The 21,069-nt window shown below is 41.5% G+C and overlaps 1 protein-coding gene across 1 annotated transcript in view; it reads right to left on the bottom strand.

Annotated features, from left to right (window-relative positions):
• LOC139388312 (fibrinogen C domain-containing protein 1-like) overlaps positions 1–20,651 on the bottom strand; it is a 233,596-nt gene extending 212,945 nt beyond the window's left edge. The window contains exons 1-2 of the mRNA XM_071134913.1: positions 20,458–20,651; positions 20,148–20,312 (exon numbers count right to left, since the gene is read on the bottom strand). Coding sequence (XP_070991014.1) covers positions 20,148–20,219 — 72 coding nt within the window. The 5' untranslated portion in view covers positions 20,220–20,312; positions 20,458–20,651. The remainder of the gene's footprint in view (positions 1–20,147; positions 20,313–20,457) is intronic.
• Between the last annotated feature and the right edge of the window lie 418 nt (positions 20,652–21,069).

The following is a 21,069-nucleotide window of genomic DNA, read 5'->3' on the forward strand; positions in this document are numbered from 1 at the left end:
TGAAATCACCTCCAGGAAACCGAACACTTCTCATTCCACATATATGGGTTGTGTTCTAAAGAGCACCCTATTCACTAAGTAGTGTACTACTTTTGACCAGGGCCCATGGGGCTGTTATTTTAGATGCAGACATGGAGATATAAACCAATCTGTCCAAAACAGTAGGGCAGCCGAGGTGTCTATCAAGATGATTGAACCGTTCAAGGTGATTGAACAGAGGAAGTTACGCAAACTGTAAACAGTACATCTAGACACACACACACACACAGCATAGTGTTTTGGATGAACAAAAAATAACAGGAAATGTCTTGAGGGCAGAAATATCTCTATGATGCCAAGCAGGCAGCATATGAAGGAGAAAATACTATCCAATCTTCAAATTGCCTCTGGTTATAATGTGTGGGTGAGACAGAGTGAGAGAAGGTAAAGAGGTTGAGATCCAAAAGAGAGAAACACTGGAAAGGGTGTGTAAGTGTGTGTAAGAGAGACATGGAGTGTCTGATGAAAATACCACTCTTAAAATATAGTCTCTCTCACTCACTCTCTTCCTCTGTCTCTGGCTCTCTCTCTGCCCAAAGTGCAAGTTCAAGTTTTTTTTATAGTTCCATGCACAAGTACAGTGAAACTGTTCACTCCCTCTCTCTCTCTCCACCTTTCTCTCTCTCTCCGCCCTCTCTCTCGCTCTCTCTCTGTCCAGCAACTATGCTGTATCTGGTCGAGCAGCTCAAAATCGGTGATGTATCTGTCCGAGGCTCCAGGAGGTATAACCTTGCCATCATCTCATTCTCTTATCATCTCATTCGTTTCATTTCTCCATTCCTTTCACCACTGCTCCCCTGTACACACATGCGCACACGCACAGACACACACACAATTGGTTTACTTTACAATTGCTTTAAGAGGTTAACACTCTACACTACTGGGAACTGCCTGTAACCATCCCCCTCTCTCTCTCTCTCTCTCTCTCTCTCTCTCTCTCTCTCTCTCTCTCCTACCACCCTTTGTCTGTCTCTATGTGGACGCTGTCCATGGTACTGAAATAGTCTGTTGGAGTGTAATGTAGACTGGATTTCGTACTGACACTTTCCGTGGGGCTGAAGATCTTTGCGACTCTAAACACGCACAAAATGTGGGTTCGTTGGGAAGGGTGATGGGTCAATGTGGAACCATAATGACTCAAAGAACCATTCGAGCTCTTCAATTATTCCCTACAGTTCACAAAAGGGTTCCCTGATCTTTTAGTGATAATTAAAATGTAGGGGAGCGGCCTGTTAGAATATTCTGGGGTGTGGTTTGCGCCCAGCTGTTTTTTGTGCAACCGTTTTTGAGAGTATGATGTGTTGTGTTATCTTGTTTCATATTACAAAGTGAGAAGAACGAACTTGTGTCATCAGGTGAGGTGAAGGCTCCTGAGCTGTACCATAACGCTCAGGTATATTCCGGAGATCACTCTGGCCCTGTGGGAGTATGATTCATGGAAAAATCAGATCCATGCCTTTTGGCACATCCATTTGTGGTATCAGGCTGGGTGAAGAAGTATTTGGGGTCTGTCAATTTGGCCAAAATATGCAGAGGTGGAGTTTTGCTGATTATTTTGTTGTGTATCTGCTGCTCAGAGGGAGAGGGTGCTTCCAGTCTTGGGATGAAAGGGTGTCCTGCTCTGCTCTCCTTCAGAGTGCCACTGAAAGGAGCGATAACTGCGTTGGGGTTGAGAGTTAAGGTGGCTCAATTGAAGTCGGGAATCCCCTGGTGTCTGTGATGCGCACCATTCGGCACGACGCAGACCCGGTGGCAAGTGTGGCAAAACCCTGGGTGTTTGTCAAAATGCATACTACCGTGCTCCAGGCACGCAAATTGGAGAAGGGGAGGGTCGGAGTATGAGTCCAAAACAAAGGAAGCGAAACGGTCGCACGGAGGGCACTTCTCGAAGGCGTACTCCAGTTGTACATATTTTGAAACATGCATCGATGCAAGCTTCAATGGAAAGTATGCAAAAAGAACTTACGCAGCCAAGTAAAAAATTACGCAACATTTATTGAAGTCAACGGCGTCCATTATTTGAGCTGAAGCGACAGAAAATACACTTCAACTTCGGAATTAAGTTTCCTATTCACATCTCATATGATACAAGAACAAAGATTAGGAGTTTACTGAACGTAAATGTAATGTTTGGGTATGGTTCAGAAGTACAACTCATGTCGGCATTCAATATTATTGAAGGAGAATGCGGTCCTTATCGAGTTACACAAATCCACGAGGAGTCCGTATTTAAACAAGTCAGCCATGTCAGCTATGGTTTTCAAAAAGGCAGTAAATGAGGCTGAATGAACTGTTTCGCTGCCAGACGAGTCTCCGCTGATAGCCAGGTATAGTGGTGGTAAGGATTCGCTCCATGGTGCTAGAAGGAAAGCTCCCCTGTTGGGACAGCTTTATGTACAGTAGGCCCTAACAGTTTGTGGGCACCGTTTGTCACCGTTATTGTGCAACTAATGTATTGTTTAGTGTTATGTGGTGTAGTGATTTTTCTGGCATGCATCTAGAAAAACTGGTTGAGTTTGCGCCACCAAAATGTACATGCTAAAATCTCAAAATAACCTTAAAAAAGGGTTAAATATAGCACCATATAGCACCATATAGGTTCCATTTAGAACCTTATGAGCATGGTTCTCTAAAGAGCCTTACAAAAACGTTTCTACACAGCAGCAAAAGGGGTTTTGCTATGGTTACAAGCCAAAGAACCCATATCTGGTACTATTTAAAATAAAAATGGTGTATAGAGACCCTTTATAAGATTTCACTCTCTCTTACTCTCATTTTCCCATTCTCAATGTCTCTCTCTCTCTCTCTTTCTCTCTCTCTCAAGGCTTCTGATCAACGAGGATAGAAACAAAGACTGAATGGCATATAGAAGAACAAGGCCACAGAAAGAAGCCAATGCTGTTGTCATCTGTAGCCTTCCATCTAGCACTTACACAATGGTTTCCCTTTAACAGAGAATACACACACACACACACACACATGCACACACTCAGACATGCACACACACGCACATGCACACACATGCACACTTACAGTATGCAACTCTTAGAAGTGCAATATTTCTCAAACACACATTCACATTAGCATGCACATATTTATATCCAAACAGAAAACTAACTAGGCACACTCCTTCGGGACATACCAAGATGGAGTTACTCTACCATCGTCCTATGATGGTAGAGAAACTACATCTTGGTATGTCCCGAGGGAGTGTGCCTAGTTAGTTCTCTGTGGTTTCTACTGACTCCTCGTGGATTTGTGTAACTTGATAAGAACTGCATTCTCCTTCAGTCACACAATTAAAATTTCACAATAAAAATAGACCGACAGAGCGAATCAAAATGTGACCGACTGGCTTGATTCGTCTTATGTAGGAAAATTTGAAATTGTGTTTTTTATTTTATTTTTTACATTAGATAGACTCAGAGCTACGAAATTGTATATCATACATACACTACAGTTGAGGAACTATGGGAAAGTAATTCTGCTTTGAAAGTTGATAAACTTGTAACCTCACTTTTGAGAAAATGGCCCCTGAATGTTGTGGTACCTACTGGAGAACTCTTCTTTATCTATACCTATTCAGCATTGTTCACACCCTCTTAAGCTTTAGCCCCACCCATCTCTTTAAGGATTCACATGTGAGGCCAAGTACTTAACCACCAAAGATTTCAAGACTAAAGGCTGGTTTATACTACGGGTGTGTTCGTGGATTTAATCTGGAGTGCCAGAGTGTGCTCTGGGCATTCTTAAACTCAGAGTGTTGTCAGATTGTGCATTTGTAAATTCCGAGCGATTCGGTTTCAGAGCATTCAGAGTGCACACTGGATGCTCTGGCCCGAGGAGTAGGGTTGATCTGAGTGTTCTGACTTAACAGCAGTCAAGCACCCAGGCTAACATTGGCTAGCGTGCTAGTTACTTCCAGACACAAATGAGAGAACAGCTCACTCTGACCATTTTACTCGCCCTAGCAGAGCTCGTTAGGCAGTTTTTATGTTAACCAGAGTGTTGGTGACTACAACTGTGCTGCTGGAAACAATTTAATTATGCTTTTTTGCCAACGTTTACTGACACTGGCCATATTCAATGGGTGTTGAGCGTTCGTAAATTTGTCAGTTATTCTGTGCTCTGGCACACTCAGACAAGACTGCTCTAAAATTGGAGTAGCTAGCCAGAGTGAATTTACCAGCTACGTCTATCGACAGTTTGTTGCAGTCACATCGTAAACATTCTATTGAAATAGTTACTTGCGTAGTGGAGTCTTTTGTATAGATATGCAGCTATCTAGCTAAACAATGAACCATAATCCCAACTCATACCATTAGTACCCTGCATGAATCTGCAGATAGCTAACCAACCAAGGTCAATGTTAACCAGCTGACATTAGGCTATAACTAGCAATGCAAATGGATCTGAGATTCAAATAATATTACTACAGAGATCATACACGTAACATTAGCTAGTTAACTAACAGTACACTTTAACTTGAAGCAAAAACAACTTTCTGCCAAAATGACAACGTAGCTGGATGGACGATTCTCCCTCTCTGTCATGGATGCAATGGTTGCCCTTTGTTTGAAGATGTAATTCGGAGACAGGTGTTTTATCCAACAGCCTTCTGTGTGTTCTCTTTTGGACTCTGTCTGCATATTTGCAATGAAACGGCAGAATTTTCTCCATCTCCTTAGCTATCATACTCTAATTCCACAGATTTCAAAACTCGGAGCGCAACAGTGGAGAGCAACATTTATGCAGTTCTACTATGTGATATCTTTCAATAAAGCTGTGTTAGAAAGGATTACCTACACATACTGACCAGCTCATGTTATGGACAGAAGCGTGCTACATGGGAGACCAATCCGAACTCATTACTCGGCATGTCCAGCCCACTAATTATCTCAGCCAATCATGGCTAGCGGGAAGATTTCTAACTTTTTCATGGCTAAACCAACTAGGCTCTTAATTGAACAAGTGTATTTGTATTTACAGATGGCATACAAGTTTGTTATTAACCTGTTGCGACTCTAGGGGTAGTATTTTCATTTTTGGGAAAAAAAACGTTCCCGTAGTAAACGGGATATTTTGTCAGGACATGATGCTAGAATATGCATATAATTGACAGCTTAGGATAGAAAACACTCTAACGTTTCCAAAACTTTAAAGATATTGTCTGTGAGTATAACAGAGCTGATGTTGCAGGCGAAAGCCTGAGAAAAATCCAATCCGGAAGTGCCCCATATTTTGAAAGCACTGCGTTCCACTGAGTCCCTATTGAGCTGTGAATGTGCTATCAACCAGCTTACTACGTATTCCCCAAGGTGTGTACAGCATTGTGACGTAGTTTTACGCATTTATGTTGAAGAATAGCTGTAGGCGGCTACATTGCGTAAGTGGTCACCTGATGGCTCCCAGGGTGACTCTAAAATACAGAGGTAGCCATTACTCCAATCGGTCCTACTGAAAAACGAATTGTCCCGACGGATATATTATTGAATAGATATTTGAAAAACACCTTGAGGATTGATTATAAACAACGTTTGCCATGTTTCTGTCGTTTCACCGTTTTCGTGACTGCAATTTCCGGGCGATTTCTCAGCCAAACGTGTAGAACAAACGGAGCAATTTCGCCTGCAAAAATAATATTTTGGGAAAAAATGAACTTTGCCTATCTACCTGGGAGTCTCGTGAGTGAAAACATCCGAAGTTCATCAAAGGTAAACGATTTAATTTGATTGCTTTTCTGATTTTCGTGACAAGGTTGCCTGCTGCTAGCAAGGCATAATGCTATGCTATTCTATCGATAAACTTACACAAATGCTTGTCTATCTTTGGCTGTAAAGCATATTTTGAAAATCTGATTAACAAAAGGCTAAGCTGTGTTCCAATATATTTCACTTGTGATTTTCATGAATAGGAAGATTTTCTAGGAAGATTTATGTCCGTTGCGTTATGCTAATTAGTGTCAGGCGATGATTACGCTCCCGGACCCGGGATGGGGAGTCACAAGAATTAAGGCACATTAAAGTTCAAATGTTCCAGAAGGCTTTTCTGCCAAAAAATTGATTTTGATATTTAAAAGAAAGTTCACTTTCAAATAACGCTCCTGTGAAGTAGTGACGCAGGAAATGTTTCCTGAAAGGAGTCACAAATGTCAATGTCACTACACATCAAATTGTTAATGGTCTAAAAATAGCCAAAATAATATGAATGAAAATATAAAATCTCCAGTAACATCCTACAATATCTCTTATGTGATGAAATCCCAAGAAATGTGTTAAAATTCATAATGGCATGCATCCATAATTGTTGAGGTGACTTGGAGGTGAATGATTTCCACGCTGCTGTTAATATAAAACTGCTTCAAACTAAAATCAATGAGTCTGAAGGCTTGTTTTTTTCCCTCAATAAACATAGTAAACCCGTCCTTATGGAGCAGCATGGCTTGATTAAACACACACATGCTGCTTCGGGACTCTCACACATTCACAAAGACCAGCAGAGGCATACATTAACAAAACACTCAAATGCACTTGCACGAACTGAAGCACCTTCTAACATTCTCACACGTTCGCTCACACATTCACACTCAACTGCAGAGGCATACAAACAAGTAGCAAGCCCTCAGCCCTGTGTGTGTGTGTGTGTGTGTGTGTGTGTGTGTGTGTGTGTGTGTGTGTGTGTGTGTGTGTGTGTGTGTGTGTGTGTGTGTGTGTGTGTGTGTGTGTGTGTGTGTGTGTGTGTGTGTGTGTGTGTGTGTGTGTGTGTGTGTGTGTGTGTGTGTGTGTGTGTAACTTGCGTGAAGAAACTTGCACTTGTAGAATTTGATATTAGACATCCCGACCACACAGAGAACAGTATCTCAGAGAGAGAGAGAGGGCTATTTTCAGTTGTTAGAACAGTGATTTTACACTGTGAGGACACCAACAGGGAAATCAGAGGCCTACTGAACCAGGAACCACTCCCTTTTTGCTGCTTCTTTTTCAACCTGGGATCTACCTCTCTCTGTGTGTCTGTGTCTGTGTGTGTCTGTGTGTGTCTGTGTGCGTGTACGGGAGTGCGTACGGGAGTGTTTGACCTCAGCAGGTCCCTCCCAGATGTAGAGACATCAAATGATCCGTGCTTAATTTGAGGATCCGGCGCCTCTCAGTTTTGGACTGTTTAGTTCCGGAACATATTTGGCCGATCCGGTACCTCTCGTGGCATGAAAACTAATGTTCACTTTTTGCAATGTACAAGTTAGAATAAACGTGTTCAAAGTTAATTTGAGTTTCCTCTTTGTTAATTATCCTGCCCCCCTCTAGTATATTCAAACCCATGCCTGATATTCTAAAAGTTGATTCTGTTGGGCTGGCCAGGCCTTATGGTTTGCTCAACATTGGAACATATGTTTGATACCAACTCGTGAATGTGGCAGTGTGAGAAGCGCGCTTGTATTCCTCACAGAACTAGAATGAGATTCCCTTTCTATGATCTCTCTGCTCTGATAGACATGCGCCTGAAACTCTAATTTTTCCAGCATTGCACTTCATCATCATTTATTCCTTATAGAATCACAGCCGAGCGAAGGGTTCTGGAGGAGCTGCAGCACCCCTGATGAATTGAAATAAATTTGCCCAAGTTATAGAATTGCTGGTCTGTTCAAAAAGAAATGAAATAATTCTGAATAGCCTACTACACCATGAGAATGCCCATAATGTAATTTAGACACAAAGGATCAATAGCTTCTTTTAACTAGAACTGCTGGGCCTCGAGGGACTTCAAGCTAATGAGCAGTCATTCTGACTGCAACATTCTCACAACGTAATTAATGCATTTAATATATGCTATCGCAAAAAAAAACAAAGTATTGGGTGTTTCTGATTATGAAGGCCTTGTCTTTTTATTTTAATAACACGTTAGCCTTCTCATTCGTTTATGTTACTGTAGGCTACACGTACAAAAAAAATATACACAAAAATTCAAGTGTTCAATTTTTTTTAATTTGTGGAGTGCTTTTGTTACAACTATGAAACAGAAAGCATAGGTGTTGGAACAGGGTAACAGCTTCTTTTTATAATTACTAAATTTAAAAAATACCCCAACCAATCGGGGTCAGCAAGACCCATGGTCAAATGACGAAAACCTCCGTAGCCTAAACATCAGAATAAGCTCCAAGTGGCCTTGATAAATAGTGAAAATCAGCACAAAAGCAATAACGGCATTGAATAGAAGTGTGGACATGACAGCAGTCAAAAATAGTCAATTATTCTCAGCTCATGCTTACATTGTGTGCATCTTCACACAATGGGAACAGTTTGATTTAATTTAGCTCCTATGACTTCTCCTAACAATTGACACAAATCTGGGTAACTTTCAATAGCTTGACACTCTTTGACATACATTTGTTTGGTTAGTCTCCGGTTCTCTCTTTATTGTGTCCCATTGTCTTGTCATTCTTCAGCACCGTTGTAGAGTACAATGGCTGTGCAGGTGCCTTATTTTGTGCAGAGGGAGGGAGCTCCCATCGGACTTTGTTCATGGTGCTGGCCAGGCTTGTTTTCTTTGTAAGCAGCTTGTTCGCCAATGACAGTGAAGTGAAAAAATTGTCCTTGGTGACATTTCTCCCCTTGCCAACGTAAGGTTCCACAAGCCTCATCACCACATTCTCCGACACCTGCTCACCTGCTGCCCGATGTGAATCTGTTCCCAGATATTGAACGCCTTATCTATATTGTTCGCTTGCCCTCAATCATGAACTCACACATTCTCCCCCTTTCTCTCCCATTATACTTTACTTATTTTATTTCAATGTGTGTGACATTTGTTTCTGTAAATTTTAGGTTCAATTTCGAGACAATTATTATGCGGAAAACCCAGGTTGGAAACAATTGGCTCCTGCTGAAAAGAGAAGACTCACATCTGTCTGCTGCTCATTAGAGGCCTTCTAAAGCAGCTCTGAAATGGCCTGGGGTGACTCCCCTTACTACACTAGATGCATCAAGTGTTTAAGTAAGTGTGTGTGCACGCACGCGCAATATCAACAGTCCCTTATCTCTGGTAAATCTTGGCAAGCATCAGAAAGGGTTACACGCTATGGTTACAAGCCAAAGAACCCCTATCACACAGTTTTTGCAGATTGGGCGGCGGTATATTCATGCTGCAAACCGCCCATTCCATGTCATTCCAAAGATGCTCTGTAGGGTTCGGTCAGCAACAATGTTCAGATACACTGTGGTGTTCAGTCATTGCTTAATTGGTATCAAGGGACCTAACGTGTGCCAGGAAAACATTCATCGTACCAGTATACCACCGCCACCCGTCTGTAGCATTGACAGCAGGCAGGGTGGGTCCAAATCCTGACTTTAATATTGGTGAATCTCTTATACAAATGGTTATGTACAGCAACCCCAGATGTAAAACAGTAAATAATGGTTACTTCTCAGAAAGTATTGCACTTTTAAGAGGAGTTAAACAGGGCTGTTCTTTGTCTATATATCTATTAAAAATAGCCATTGAAATGTTAGCTATGAAAATTAGATCCAACAAGAACATCAAGGGGTTAGAAATCCAGGGGATAATGTATGCTGAGGACTCTAGTTTTGTCATAATTCCGCAATTTGGATCCCTTCACAGTCTAATTGAAGATCTTGATCATTTATCTATCCTCTCTGGACTAAAACCTAATTATGACAAGTATACCATATTACGTATTGGATCGTTCAAAAATACAGTGTTTACACTACCTTGTAGTTTACCAATAAAATGGGTGAGTGGTGAAGTAGACATACTTGGTATTCACATCTCAAAAATTATAAATGAACTTACCACAATCAATTTCAATAGAAAGAAAAAATAAATAAGATTCTGAAACCGTGGAGAGGTAAACACTTGTCTATTTAAGGAAAAATCACATTGCTTAACTCTTTGGTCCTGCCTACTCCAGACGACTAATCTTTTAAATCACATGAGCAAAAGATATTTCCTTTAATTTGGAATGCTTATGCTCATACATAAGCTATACTTAAACCCAAAATGATTCTCCCGTAGATTATTGAGAAAGGCTCATCCTTTGTTAAAAAAATTGACTTTTTGCCTTTATACAGATTACAACTTCTCATTTTCGACTAATTGAAAATTAAATTTTGTCTAAAGTATCGCCTTTCTTAAACAAGCCATACAAAGCTGACTACAATTTCAGTTTTATCCACCAGAAAAGATAGAACAAATATTACAACCAATGTTATAGTTAAACTCAAATATACTGATAAAAATAAATAAAAATCTTAATGGAAAAAATTGAAATAAATTGTATTATATTTATTAATGATGTTATGAATAGAAACGGAGGAGTTGTCACATATGCAGCTATTGAAAATATATGGGAATACCTGCTCAATACAAACTTATAACCAACTGATTGCAGCAGTATCGAAACTATCCCTGAGGCCCACCTCCCGGCCTACTCAGTAGTTCACCCGGACTCCACCCAAACACGGCTAGAACACACTACTCCACCGGATCCTTGCCGTAAGCTCTGGACCTTGGCACCGGACCACCGCTGCTACCGAGTGGCAAATAGTGGCTAACGCCCCTGCCCCAAAGCTAGCACCAGTGAGCCATGAGCAAGGCGCATCTCCCGGATAGAAAACTAAATTCCTACAACTACAATACCTCTTTCGCCATCTGGCTTGGATCCTTAGTAGACACCACGACAGATCTGCCGACGAATACTCCATCCACTGTGCCTTCAACCGGCCTCCGCCGGACGTCGGAGCAGACGTTTCTACTAGCCTCGGGCTACTAACTTTAAATGCTGCGTCGCCCACGTGATAGAGTGGTAGCGACTACTCCGCGGCTTCCCTGTCCCATATATTGCTGTCCCCTGCACCCTATGATCACTTGGCTACATAGCTGATGCCCGCTGGACTGTCCATTAATCACGGAAATCCATATATATGTTTATATATTTATTTTTTTGTTTTGTTGATTTATTTATTATTATTATTATTTTATTTATTTATTTATTATTCTTTTTTGTTTTTATCTGTCGGCCCCAGCCGCGAACTCAAGCTCTGTGTAGTTAACTTCTTATGGCTGCAGGGGCAGTATTGAGTAGCTTGGATGAAAGGTGCCCATATCAAACGGCCTGCTCCTCAGTCATAGTTGCTAATATGTGCATATTATTATTAGTATTGGATAGAAAACACTGAAGATTCTAAAACTGTTTCTAAAACTGTTTGAATTATGTTTGTGAGTATAACAGAACTCATATAGCAGGCAAAAACCTGAGAAATTCCACTTCCTGGTTTTTTTTCTGGAGGTGACAGATTTTCAACCAAGGTCTCATTGAAATTACAGCGAGATATGGATGAGTTTTCACTTCCTACGCCTTCCACTAGATGTCACCAGTCAATAGAACTTTGTCTGATGACTCTAATGTGAAGGGGGGTCGAATGAGACAGGAAATAGTCACCACAGCCATGAGTGAACCATGCTTTCACCAGGCACGTTCACAGATGAAGGACCTGTGTTCCATCGCTCATCTGAAGTCATTCTAATTCTCCGGTTGGAACGTTATTCAAGATATATGTAAACAACATTCTAAAGATTGATTTAGTACATCGTTTGACATGTTTCTATTGACTGTTACGGAACTTTTGGACATTTCGTCACGTTATAGTGGACGCGCTTTGTGACTTTGGAATTGTTTACCAAACGCGCTAACCAAAGTAGCTAATTGGACATAAATAACGGACATTTTCGAACAAATCAAGCATTTATTATGGACCTGGGATTTCTAGGACTGCATTCTGATGAAGTTCATCAAAGGTAAGGAAACATTTATCATGTATTTTCTGGTTTCTGTTGACTCCGACATGGAGGCTAATTTGGATACTGTTCTGAGCGCCGTCTCAGAATATTGCATGGGTTGCTTTTTTCCGTAAACTTTTTTAAAAATCTGACAGCGGTTGCATTAAGGAGAGGTATATCTATAATTCCATGTGTATAACTTGTATTATCATCTACATTTATGATGAGTATTTTTGTTGAAACGATTTGGTTATGCAAAATCACTTGATGTTTTTGGAACTAGTGAATCTAACGCGCCAATGTAAACTCAGATTTTTTTAATATAAATATGAACTTTATCAAACAAAACATGCATGTATTGTGTAACATGAAGTCCTATGAGTATCATCTGATGAAGATAATTCAAGGTTAGTGATTAATTTTATCTTTATTTATGCTTTTTGTGAATGCTATATTTTGCTGGAAAATGGCTGTGCTTATTGTGGTTTGGTGGAGACCTAACATAATTGTTTGTAGTGCTTTCGCTGAAAAGCCTATTTGAAATCGGACACTTTGGTGGGATTAACAACGAGAATAGCTTTAAAATTATATAAGACACATGTATGTTTTAGGAATTGTAATTATGAGATTTCTGTGGTTTGAATTTGGCGCCCTCTATTTTCACTGGTAGTTGTCATATCGATCCCGATATGGGGATTGCAGCCATAACAACTTAACCCACCCTCTCTGCCCAGTCATTTTACCTGTTGTTGTTTTAGCTGATTAGCTGTTGTTGTCTCACCAATTGTTGTCTTAGTTAGCTCTCCAAATCAACACCTGTGATTACTTTATGCCTCGCTGTATGTCTCTCTCATATGTCAATATGCCTTGTATACTGTTTTTTAGGTTAGTTATCATTGTTTTAGTTTACTGGGGAGCCGATAGTTCCACTCATTATACCTCTGATACCTCCTTTGTCCCACCTCCCACACATGCGGTGACCTCACCCATTATAACCAGCTTATCCAGAGATACAACGTCTCTTATCATCACTCAGTTCCTGGGCTTACCTCCGCTGTACCTTCACCCCACCATACCAATGTCTGCACATTATGCCCTAAATCTATTCTACCACGCCCAGAAATCTGCTCCTTTTATTCTTTGTCCACAACGCTCTAGGTAACCAGTTTTGATAGCCTTTAGCCATACCCTCATCCTCCTCTGTTCCTCGGGGGATGTGGAGGTAAACCCAGGCTCTGCATGTCCCCAGGCACCCTCATTTGTTGACTTCTGTGATCGAAAAAGCCTTGGTTTCATGCATGTCAACATCAGAAGCCTCCTCCCTAAGTTTTTTTTACTCACTGCTTTAGAACACTCCGCCAACCCTGATGTCCTTGCCGTGTCTGAATCCTAGCTTAGGAAGGCAACCAGCAATTCTGAAATTTCCATACCCAACTACATTTTCCATCAAGATAGAACTGCCAAAGGGGGAGGAGTTGCAATCTACTGCAGAGATAGCCTGCAATGTTCTGTCATAATTTACAGGTCTATACCCAAACAGTTTGAACTTCTCATTTTAAAAATGAACCTCTCCAGAAATAAGTCTCACTGTTGCCGCCTGCTAACAACCCCCCTCCGCTCCCAGCTGTGCCCTGGACACCATTGGTGAATCAATTGCCCCCCCATCTAGCTTCAGAGTTCGTTCTGTTAGGTGACCTAAACTGCGATATGCTTAACACCGCGGCAGTCCTACAATCTAAGCTAGAAGCCCTCAATCTCACACAAATAATCAAGGAACCCACCAGGTACAACCTTAAATCCGTTAACATGGGCACCCTCATAGACATTATCCTGACCAACTTGCCCTCCAAATACACCTCCGCTGTTTTCAATCAGGATCTCAGCGATCACTGGCTCATTGTCTGTATCCGCTATGGGTCCGCGGTCAAACGACCACCCCTCATCACTATCAAACGCTCCCTAAAACACTTCTGCGACTAGGCATTTCTAATCGACCTGGCCCGGGTATCATGGAATTATATTGACCTCATCCCGTCAGTCGAGGATGCCTGGTCATTCTTTAAAAGTAATTTCCTCACCATCTTAGATAAGCATGCCCCGGTCAAAAAATGCAGAACTAAGAACAGATATATCCCTTGGTTCACTCCAGACCTGACTGCCCTTGACCAGCACAAAAACATCCTGTGGCGGACTGCAATAGCATCAAATAGTCCCCACGATATGCAACTGTTCAAGGAAGTCAGGAACCAATACACGCAGTCAGTCAGGAAAGCAAAGGCTAGCTTTTTCAATCAGAATTCCGCATCCTGTAGCTCTAACTGCAAAATGTTTTGGGACACTGTAAAGTCCATGGAGAACAAGAGCACCTCCTCCCAGCTGACCACTGCACTGAGGCTAGGTAACACGGTCACCACTGATAAATCCATGATTATTGAAAATTTCAATAAGCATTTCTCAACGGCTGGCCATGCCTTCCTCATGGCTACTCCAACCCCAGCCAACAGCTCCCCCCCCCCCCCCCCCCCCAGCTACTCTTCCAAGCCTCCACAGCTTCTCCTTCACCCAAATCCAGACAGATGTTCTGAAAGAACTGAAAAACCTGGACCCGCACAAATCAGCTGGGCTAGATAATCTGGACCCTCTCTTTCTAAAACTATCTGCCGCCATTTTTGCAACCCCCATTACCAGCCTGTTCAACCTCTTTTTCGTATCGTCCAAGATCCCTAAAGATTGGAAAGCTGCAGCAGTCATCCCCCTCTTCAAAGGGTGTGACACCCTAGACCCAAACTGTTACAGACCTATATCTATCCTGCCCTGCATATCTAAAGTCTTCGAAAGCCAAGTTAATAAACAGATCACTGACCATTTCGATTCCCACCGTACCTTCTCCGCTGTGCAATCCGGCTTCCGAGCCGGTCATGGGTGCACCTCAGCCAGGCTCAAGGTACTAAACGATGTCATAACCACCATGGATAAAAGACAGTACTGTGCAGCCATCTTCATCGACCTGGCCAAGGCTTTCGACTCTTTCAATCACCGTATTCTTATCGGCAGACTCAATAGCCTTGGCTCACCAACTACTTTGCAGACAGAGTTCAGTGTGTCAAATCGGAGGGCATGTTGTCCGGACCTCTGGCAGTCTCTATGGGGGTACCACAGGGTTCAATTCTCGGGCCGACTTTTTTCTCTGTATATATCAATGATGTCGCTCTTGCTGCGGGCGATTCCCTAATCCACCTCTACGCAGATGACACCATTCTGTATACTTCTGGCCCTTCCTTAGACACTGTGCTAACTAACCTCCAAACGAGCTTCAATGCCATACAACACTCATTTGGTGGCCTCCAACTGCTCTTAAACTCTAGTAAAACCAAAATGCATGCTTTTCAACCATTCGCTGCCCACATCCGCCCGACTAGCATCACCACCCTGGACGGTTCCGACCTAGAAAATGTGGACAACTATAAATACCTAGGTGTCTGGCTAGACTGTAAACTCTCCTTCCAGACTCATATTATACATCTCTAATCCAAAATCAAATCTAGAATCAGCTTTCTATTTCACAACAAAGCCTCCTTTACTGACTATCCTACCAATCCTCGACTTCGGCAATGTCATCTACAAAATAGCTTCCAACACTTTACTCAGCAAACTGGATGCAGTCTATCACAGTGCCATCCATTTTGTTACCAAATCACCTTATACCACCCACCACTGCGACCTGTATGCTCTAGTCCGCTGGCCCTCGCTACATACAGTATTCGTCACCAGACCCACTGGCTCCAGGTCATCTATAAGTCTATGCGAGGTAAAGCTCCGCCTTATCTCAGTTCACTGGTCACAATAACAACACCCACCCATAGCACACGTTCCAGCAAGTATATCTCACTGATCTTCCCCAAAGCCAACACCTCATTTGGACACCTTCCTTCCAGTTCTCTGCTGCCTAAATCGCTGAAATTGGAGACCTTTATTTCCCTCACCAACTTTAAACATGAACTATCTGGCCAGCTAACCGATCGCTGCAGCTGTACATAGTCCATGTGGAAATAGCCCACCCAATCTACCTACCTCATCCACATACTGTTTTTAATTTATGGTGGTTTATGAACTGGTACAAAAAACAACACTTGATTCAACACTTAATTAAGAGTTTTCCCATTTAAATGATTATATAAACTTCTTGCCACCAGCAGGATGCTATATACATGGGGCATACAACCATCTCAGCTCTGCAGATTTTTCATTAGATCATTTATTCTAGTATTGTCCCTATATAGCTTGTTTCTGGTCACAGGTTCAGGAAAGGTTAAAAAAAAATCACAACATTGCACTTAAAATTCACCTTACAGATAGCAGTTTTGGGGCGATTTGGAAAGCCATTGTCAGTCAATAAATAATATAATAATACTCATAGGAAAGGTTTTCATCTTTAGCTCACAATATGTGGATACTAAATTATTAGAAAGGTTAAAAAATTATGTAAAACATCATGGCACATGGAAACCAAACAAGGGAAGTCTATGGTGATAGGTGGGATGGGCTGAGAGTGGCTGAGGGTTAGGACTAAAGAGCTTATGTTTGGTAATGTATTATTGTATGTGACTGCTTTATATAAAAGTACCATGTATGTAAAATGTGTATGTGTACATGTAGCAGAAAAGCTGTTAAAAAACAAAATATATATATTTGTCCTTCGAAGGGAGGTGGGGTGGGGGGGGTTGTTGGAGGGGTTAATACTTTTTTTAACCTTTTGCGTGTAGGGGGCAGTATTTTCGCTTTTGGCAAAAGTGCCTCTTATTTTGAAACCTCTCTGTACCTATGCATGCCTATCCTCAATTTAAAGGGATATCAACCATATTCATTTTTCTATGGCTTCCCTAAGGTGTCAACAGTCTTTAGACATAGTTTCAGGCTTTTATTTTGAAAAATGAGTGTGAAGGTTCACATCGCGTAAGTGGATAGGTGGGGGCTCTCAGAGTGAGTTTTGCGCAACTGAGTAAAGAGGCAATTGTTTCTCCCGCTGTTATTGAAAAAGCTACACACTCGGTTGATATATTATCGAGTATATATTTTAAAAACAACTTGAGGATTGATTATAAAAAACGTTTCACATGTTTTGACATTTTGACATTATTGGTTATTATTTGGAATATACGTCTGCGTTGTCGCGACCGCTCTTTCCTGTGGATTTCTGAACATAACGTGACAAACAAACGTTGATATTTTGGGTATAAAAATAATCTTTATGGAACAAAAGGAACATTTGTTGTGTAACTGGGAGTCTCGTGAGTGAAAACATACGAAGATCATCAAAGGTAAACTATTTTTTTGATTGCTTTTCTGATTTTTGTGACCTAGCTACTTAATGCTTAGTGTACATAATGTTATGCTGTGCTATCGGTAAACTTACACAAACGCTTGGATTGCTTTCGCTGTAAAAAATAATTTCAAAATCTAAGACGACAGGTGGATTAACCTCTCTGATCTCCCCATCCCGGATCCGGTATCAGGAATACAGACTCAAGCTCATTACCATAACGCAACGTTAACTATTCATGAAAATCGCAAATGAAATGAAATAAATATGCCATCTCTCAAGCTTAGCCTTTTGTAAACAACACTGTCATCTCAGATTTACAAAATATGCTTCTCAACCATAGGAAAACAATAATTTGTGTAAAAGTAGCTAGATAAGCGTAGCATTTAGCGTTAGCATTAGCGTTAGCATCCAGCACGCAACATTTCAACAAAAACATAAAAGCCTTCAAATAAAATCATTTACCTTTGAAGAACTTCTGATGTTTTCAATGAGGATACTCTCAGTTAGATAGCAGATGCTCAGTTTTTCCAAAAATATTATTTGTGTATTAGAAATAGCTCCGTTTTATACATCACATTTGGCTACCAAAAAAAAACAAAAATTCAGTCCTCAAAACGCGAACTTTTTTCCAAATTAACTCCATAATATCGACTGAAAACATGGCAAACGTTGTTTAGAATCAATCCTCAAGGTGTTTTTCACATATCTCTTCATTGATATATCGTTCTTGGAAGCATGGTTTCTCCCCTCAATCAAATGGAAAAGTACAGCAGCTGGCAATTGCGCACCGAATTCCACGCAGGACACCAGGCGGACACTTGGAAAATGTAGTCTCTTATGGTCAATCTTCCAATGATATGCCTACAAATACGTCACAATGCTGCTAACACCTTGGGGGAACGACAGAAAGTGTAGGCTCATTCCTTGCGCAATCACAGCCATATAAGGAGACAATGGAAAACAGAGCTTCAGAAATTCTGCTCATTTCCTGGTTGACGCATCATCTTGGTTTCGCCTGTAGAATGAGTTCTGGGGCACTTACAGACAATATCTTTGCAGATTCTGAAACTTCAGAGTGTTTTCTTTCAAAAACTGTCAAGAATATGCATAGTCGAGCATCTTTTCGTGACAAAATATCGCGCTTAAGACGGGAACGTTTTTTATCCAAAAATGAAATAGCGCCCCTAGAGATCAAAGAGGTTAACCAGAAAATGTTTATTCACTTCTCAATTGTCCAGTGTTGGTGATCATGTGCCCACTGGAGCTTCTTCTTGTTTTATTTGGCTACCTAAGTATGGTTCTCAATCAGAGACAATGATAGAAAGCTGCCTCTGATTGAGAACCACACACAAACCATAGAATGCCCACCCCAACTCACGCCCTGACCAAACCAAAATAGAGACATAAAAGGATCTCTAAGGTCAGGGCGTGACAATCCAACTCAAGCAAATGTAGTGACACACAAAGCAACTCAAACAGTGAAATTGCAGCAATGATTTAAAACACCTACATGCTCCTCTGTTTCCACGTATTTTGTTATGTGGTTCCAATGAAATGATATTTGCGTCAGAGATTTGAACGACCCTGTTCCATGCTGGCTGAAGACCTAGCTAGCCAGTAACTAGCTAATAACAGACACAGATGAAAGGGGAGACATATAAGTATCTTTGCCATAGATCAATAGTGTAAACGTTGAAATATATTTGCTGACACCCTACAGTCAAATTGTGTCACCAGTAGAGTAGCTATCTAGCTATATAAACCACGCCCCTCTGCAAACAAGCCTTCTCCGATGATGGTTACAAGGTGATACCTCTTTAAATTAGGTAAGAGAATATAATTTTACCATTGGTGTATTAAAATTAGAGTTAGGTTGATGTCACCCTATCCCTTTAATAATCCCTCTTTCTGAATCCAACTTTTTGACATGGGGGACATGACCAGTAACTTTATGAAATAACAGTACATTTTAGTCATCATACTTTCATCTGGTTTCAATCAAACAGCATCCAATTTCACACCAAAAAATATGATATGACAGTTACTTTAATTTTGACATGCATTAAACAGAACACATTCAACAGAATGACATTTACGCTCATGGGGGGGCAAAAATAACTATCTGAAAGTCACACCCCTACTAAGCCACGCCTCCAGTCTTCTGATCTGACCCTTTGGATCATAGCTCAATAACCCAGCAACAACAATCCAATTTAAAGAACACAATGGGTTGTTTGTGACCCAATTGGCTTTGACAAAATAACCCAATGTGTGTTCTGTCCAATATTTACCCAAATTGGGTTGTTTATAACCCAGCATTATTTTTAGAGTGCATACACCCAGCATTTTTTCGAGGGCCCTGTAGATTCAAAAACATCATTCATGGAACTCGGAGGTGAATAGCCAATATCACACAGTGCAAGTCCAAAGTCTCTCTTCCCCTTTCTCGGCTATTTCTCTATCTGTGAAGCAATTTCAACTCCAGAGAATAGCACTGTCTCTTCCGAGGCTTGCATTGAGGGAAACAAAATAACCTATTAGCCATCCACTTGATATACAGCTGGGTTTACAAACTGTGACAGGAACAAGAAGTGCCATAGCCAGGGGAGAGAAAGGGGAGCTCCACTGCTACTCCCACGGAATAGAGCGCTGCACCCAAATACAGTGTGACTATCCGGGATCCTTCGGGAGTCCCTACCTATTGAAGTTGACATTTCACATGGTTAAGGTAATCGTTAATGTTTGGGTTATGGGAAGGTAAGGGTTATGGTTATGGTTGGGGTTAGGAAAACGGTAGTGGTTGAGGTTACGGTTAGGGTTTAGGGAATGGACATCCACGGACTCGATTAGCACCTAGCCTTCTAGCGGGAGGCAAACAAAATACTGCGCCAAAGTTGCACCTGCCTTTCTGGCGCTCTATACAAAATCTATAAAGACTACCAATACAGCGCACAGCTGCGCAAGGAAAATGTGTACAAGGAGGGTAGGTACATACCTGTTTTTTATGCCGTGATCCATCTTCGAGTTCCAAAGTGCTGTTCATGATTCCCCATCGGCCATTTACCATTCTCTGGAGAACCTTTAGACCAGAACCGCCTGTTGGTACGAGGCGGGGGTGAAGGAGAACGCTCTATTTTTGTGTATCTTTCCAGGCGATCTACTACATAGAAAGGGGTGTTAGCTCTAAGTGTTCGCGCACAGAGGGAGAGAGAAGCTAAACAACTTCTCTACCACAGGGGCTGGCTACGGTTCTAGCAGGAGTGGCGGGGAACTAAACATAGTCAACTCATATGTAACGTACTTACAGAACTGAACTTCGATTTCTCGGATTTTCTTCGGTTATTTTTTTTTACCGTTACCCTCTACATGCAACGACGGATAACAATCAGAGATTCTGAGATTAAAGTCCAAGTAGTAGAGAATCCGATAAAAAAGCCACTTGGAAAGCCGGTCATCCAAATAAATTTGTCTGGGTAAAAAGATCTCCTTTGCGGTCTCCAATCGTTCAGGAAGTGCAAACTAGGTGTTATCCTCAGTATTGTTGAAATAGTAAAAAATTACGTCCGGATAGTTCCAGACTGTGTCACGTTTTGAGTGAAAAGGAGAAAGCCAAGGTGCAGTAGCCTATCGCCTGATTTCTTGCTATGCGGTCCACTTCATTCCTGCACTATCCACTGCTGACTATGAGGCTCTGGTCGGCGACGACGCGGAACAGATGAGGGATAAAGCCTGCCCTAGTTTAGAAGCTGATCTGCATGAAGAGGGTTATTTCACACAGATGCTTTTGACAAGAGCGGTGCAGGGGTTCAGATTAGCGGGCTCAATTTGTGTGCTTCCGCGCGGCGCTGCGTTCCTTTGAAGCTGTCATGAGCGCGGCACGTTCCACCCAGGCTTCCCGTTCTGCTCCGTTCTGTCTG

This window comes from Oncorhynchus clarkii, chromosome 29 (assembly GCF_045791955.1).
Source record: "Oncorhynchus clarkii lewisi isolate Uvic-CL-2024 chromosome 29, UVic_Ocla_1.0, whole genome shotgun sequence".
Classification (NCBI taxonomy): domain Eukaryota; kingdom Metazoa; phylum Chordata; class Actinopteri; order Salmoniformes; family Salmonidae; genus Oncorhynchus; species Oncorhynchus clarkii.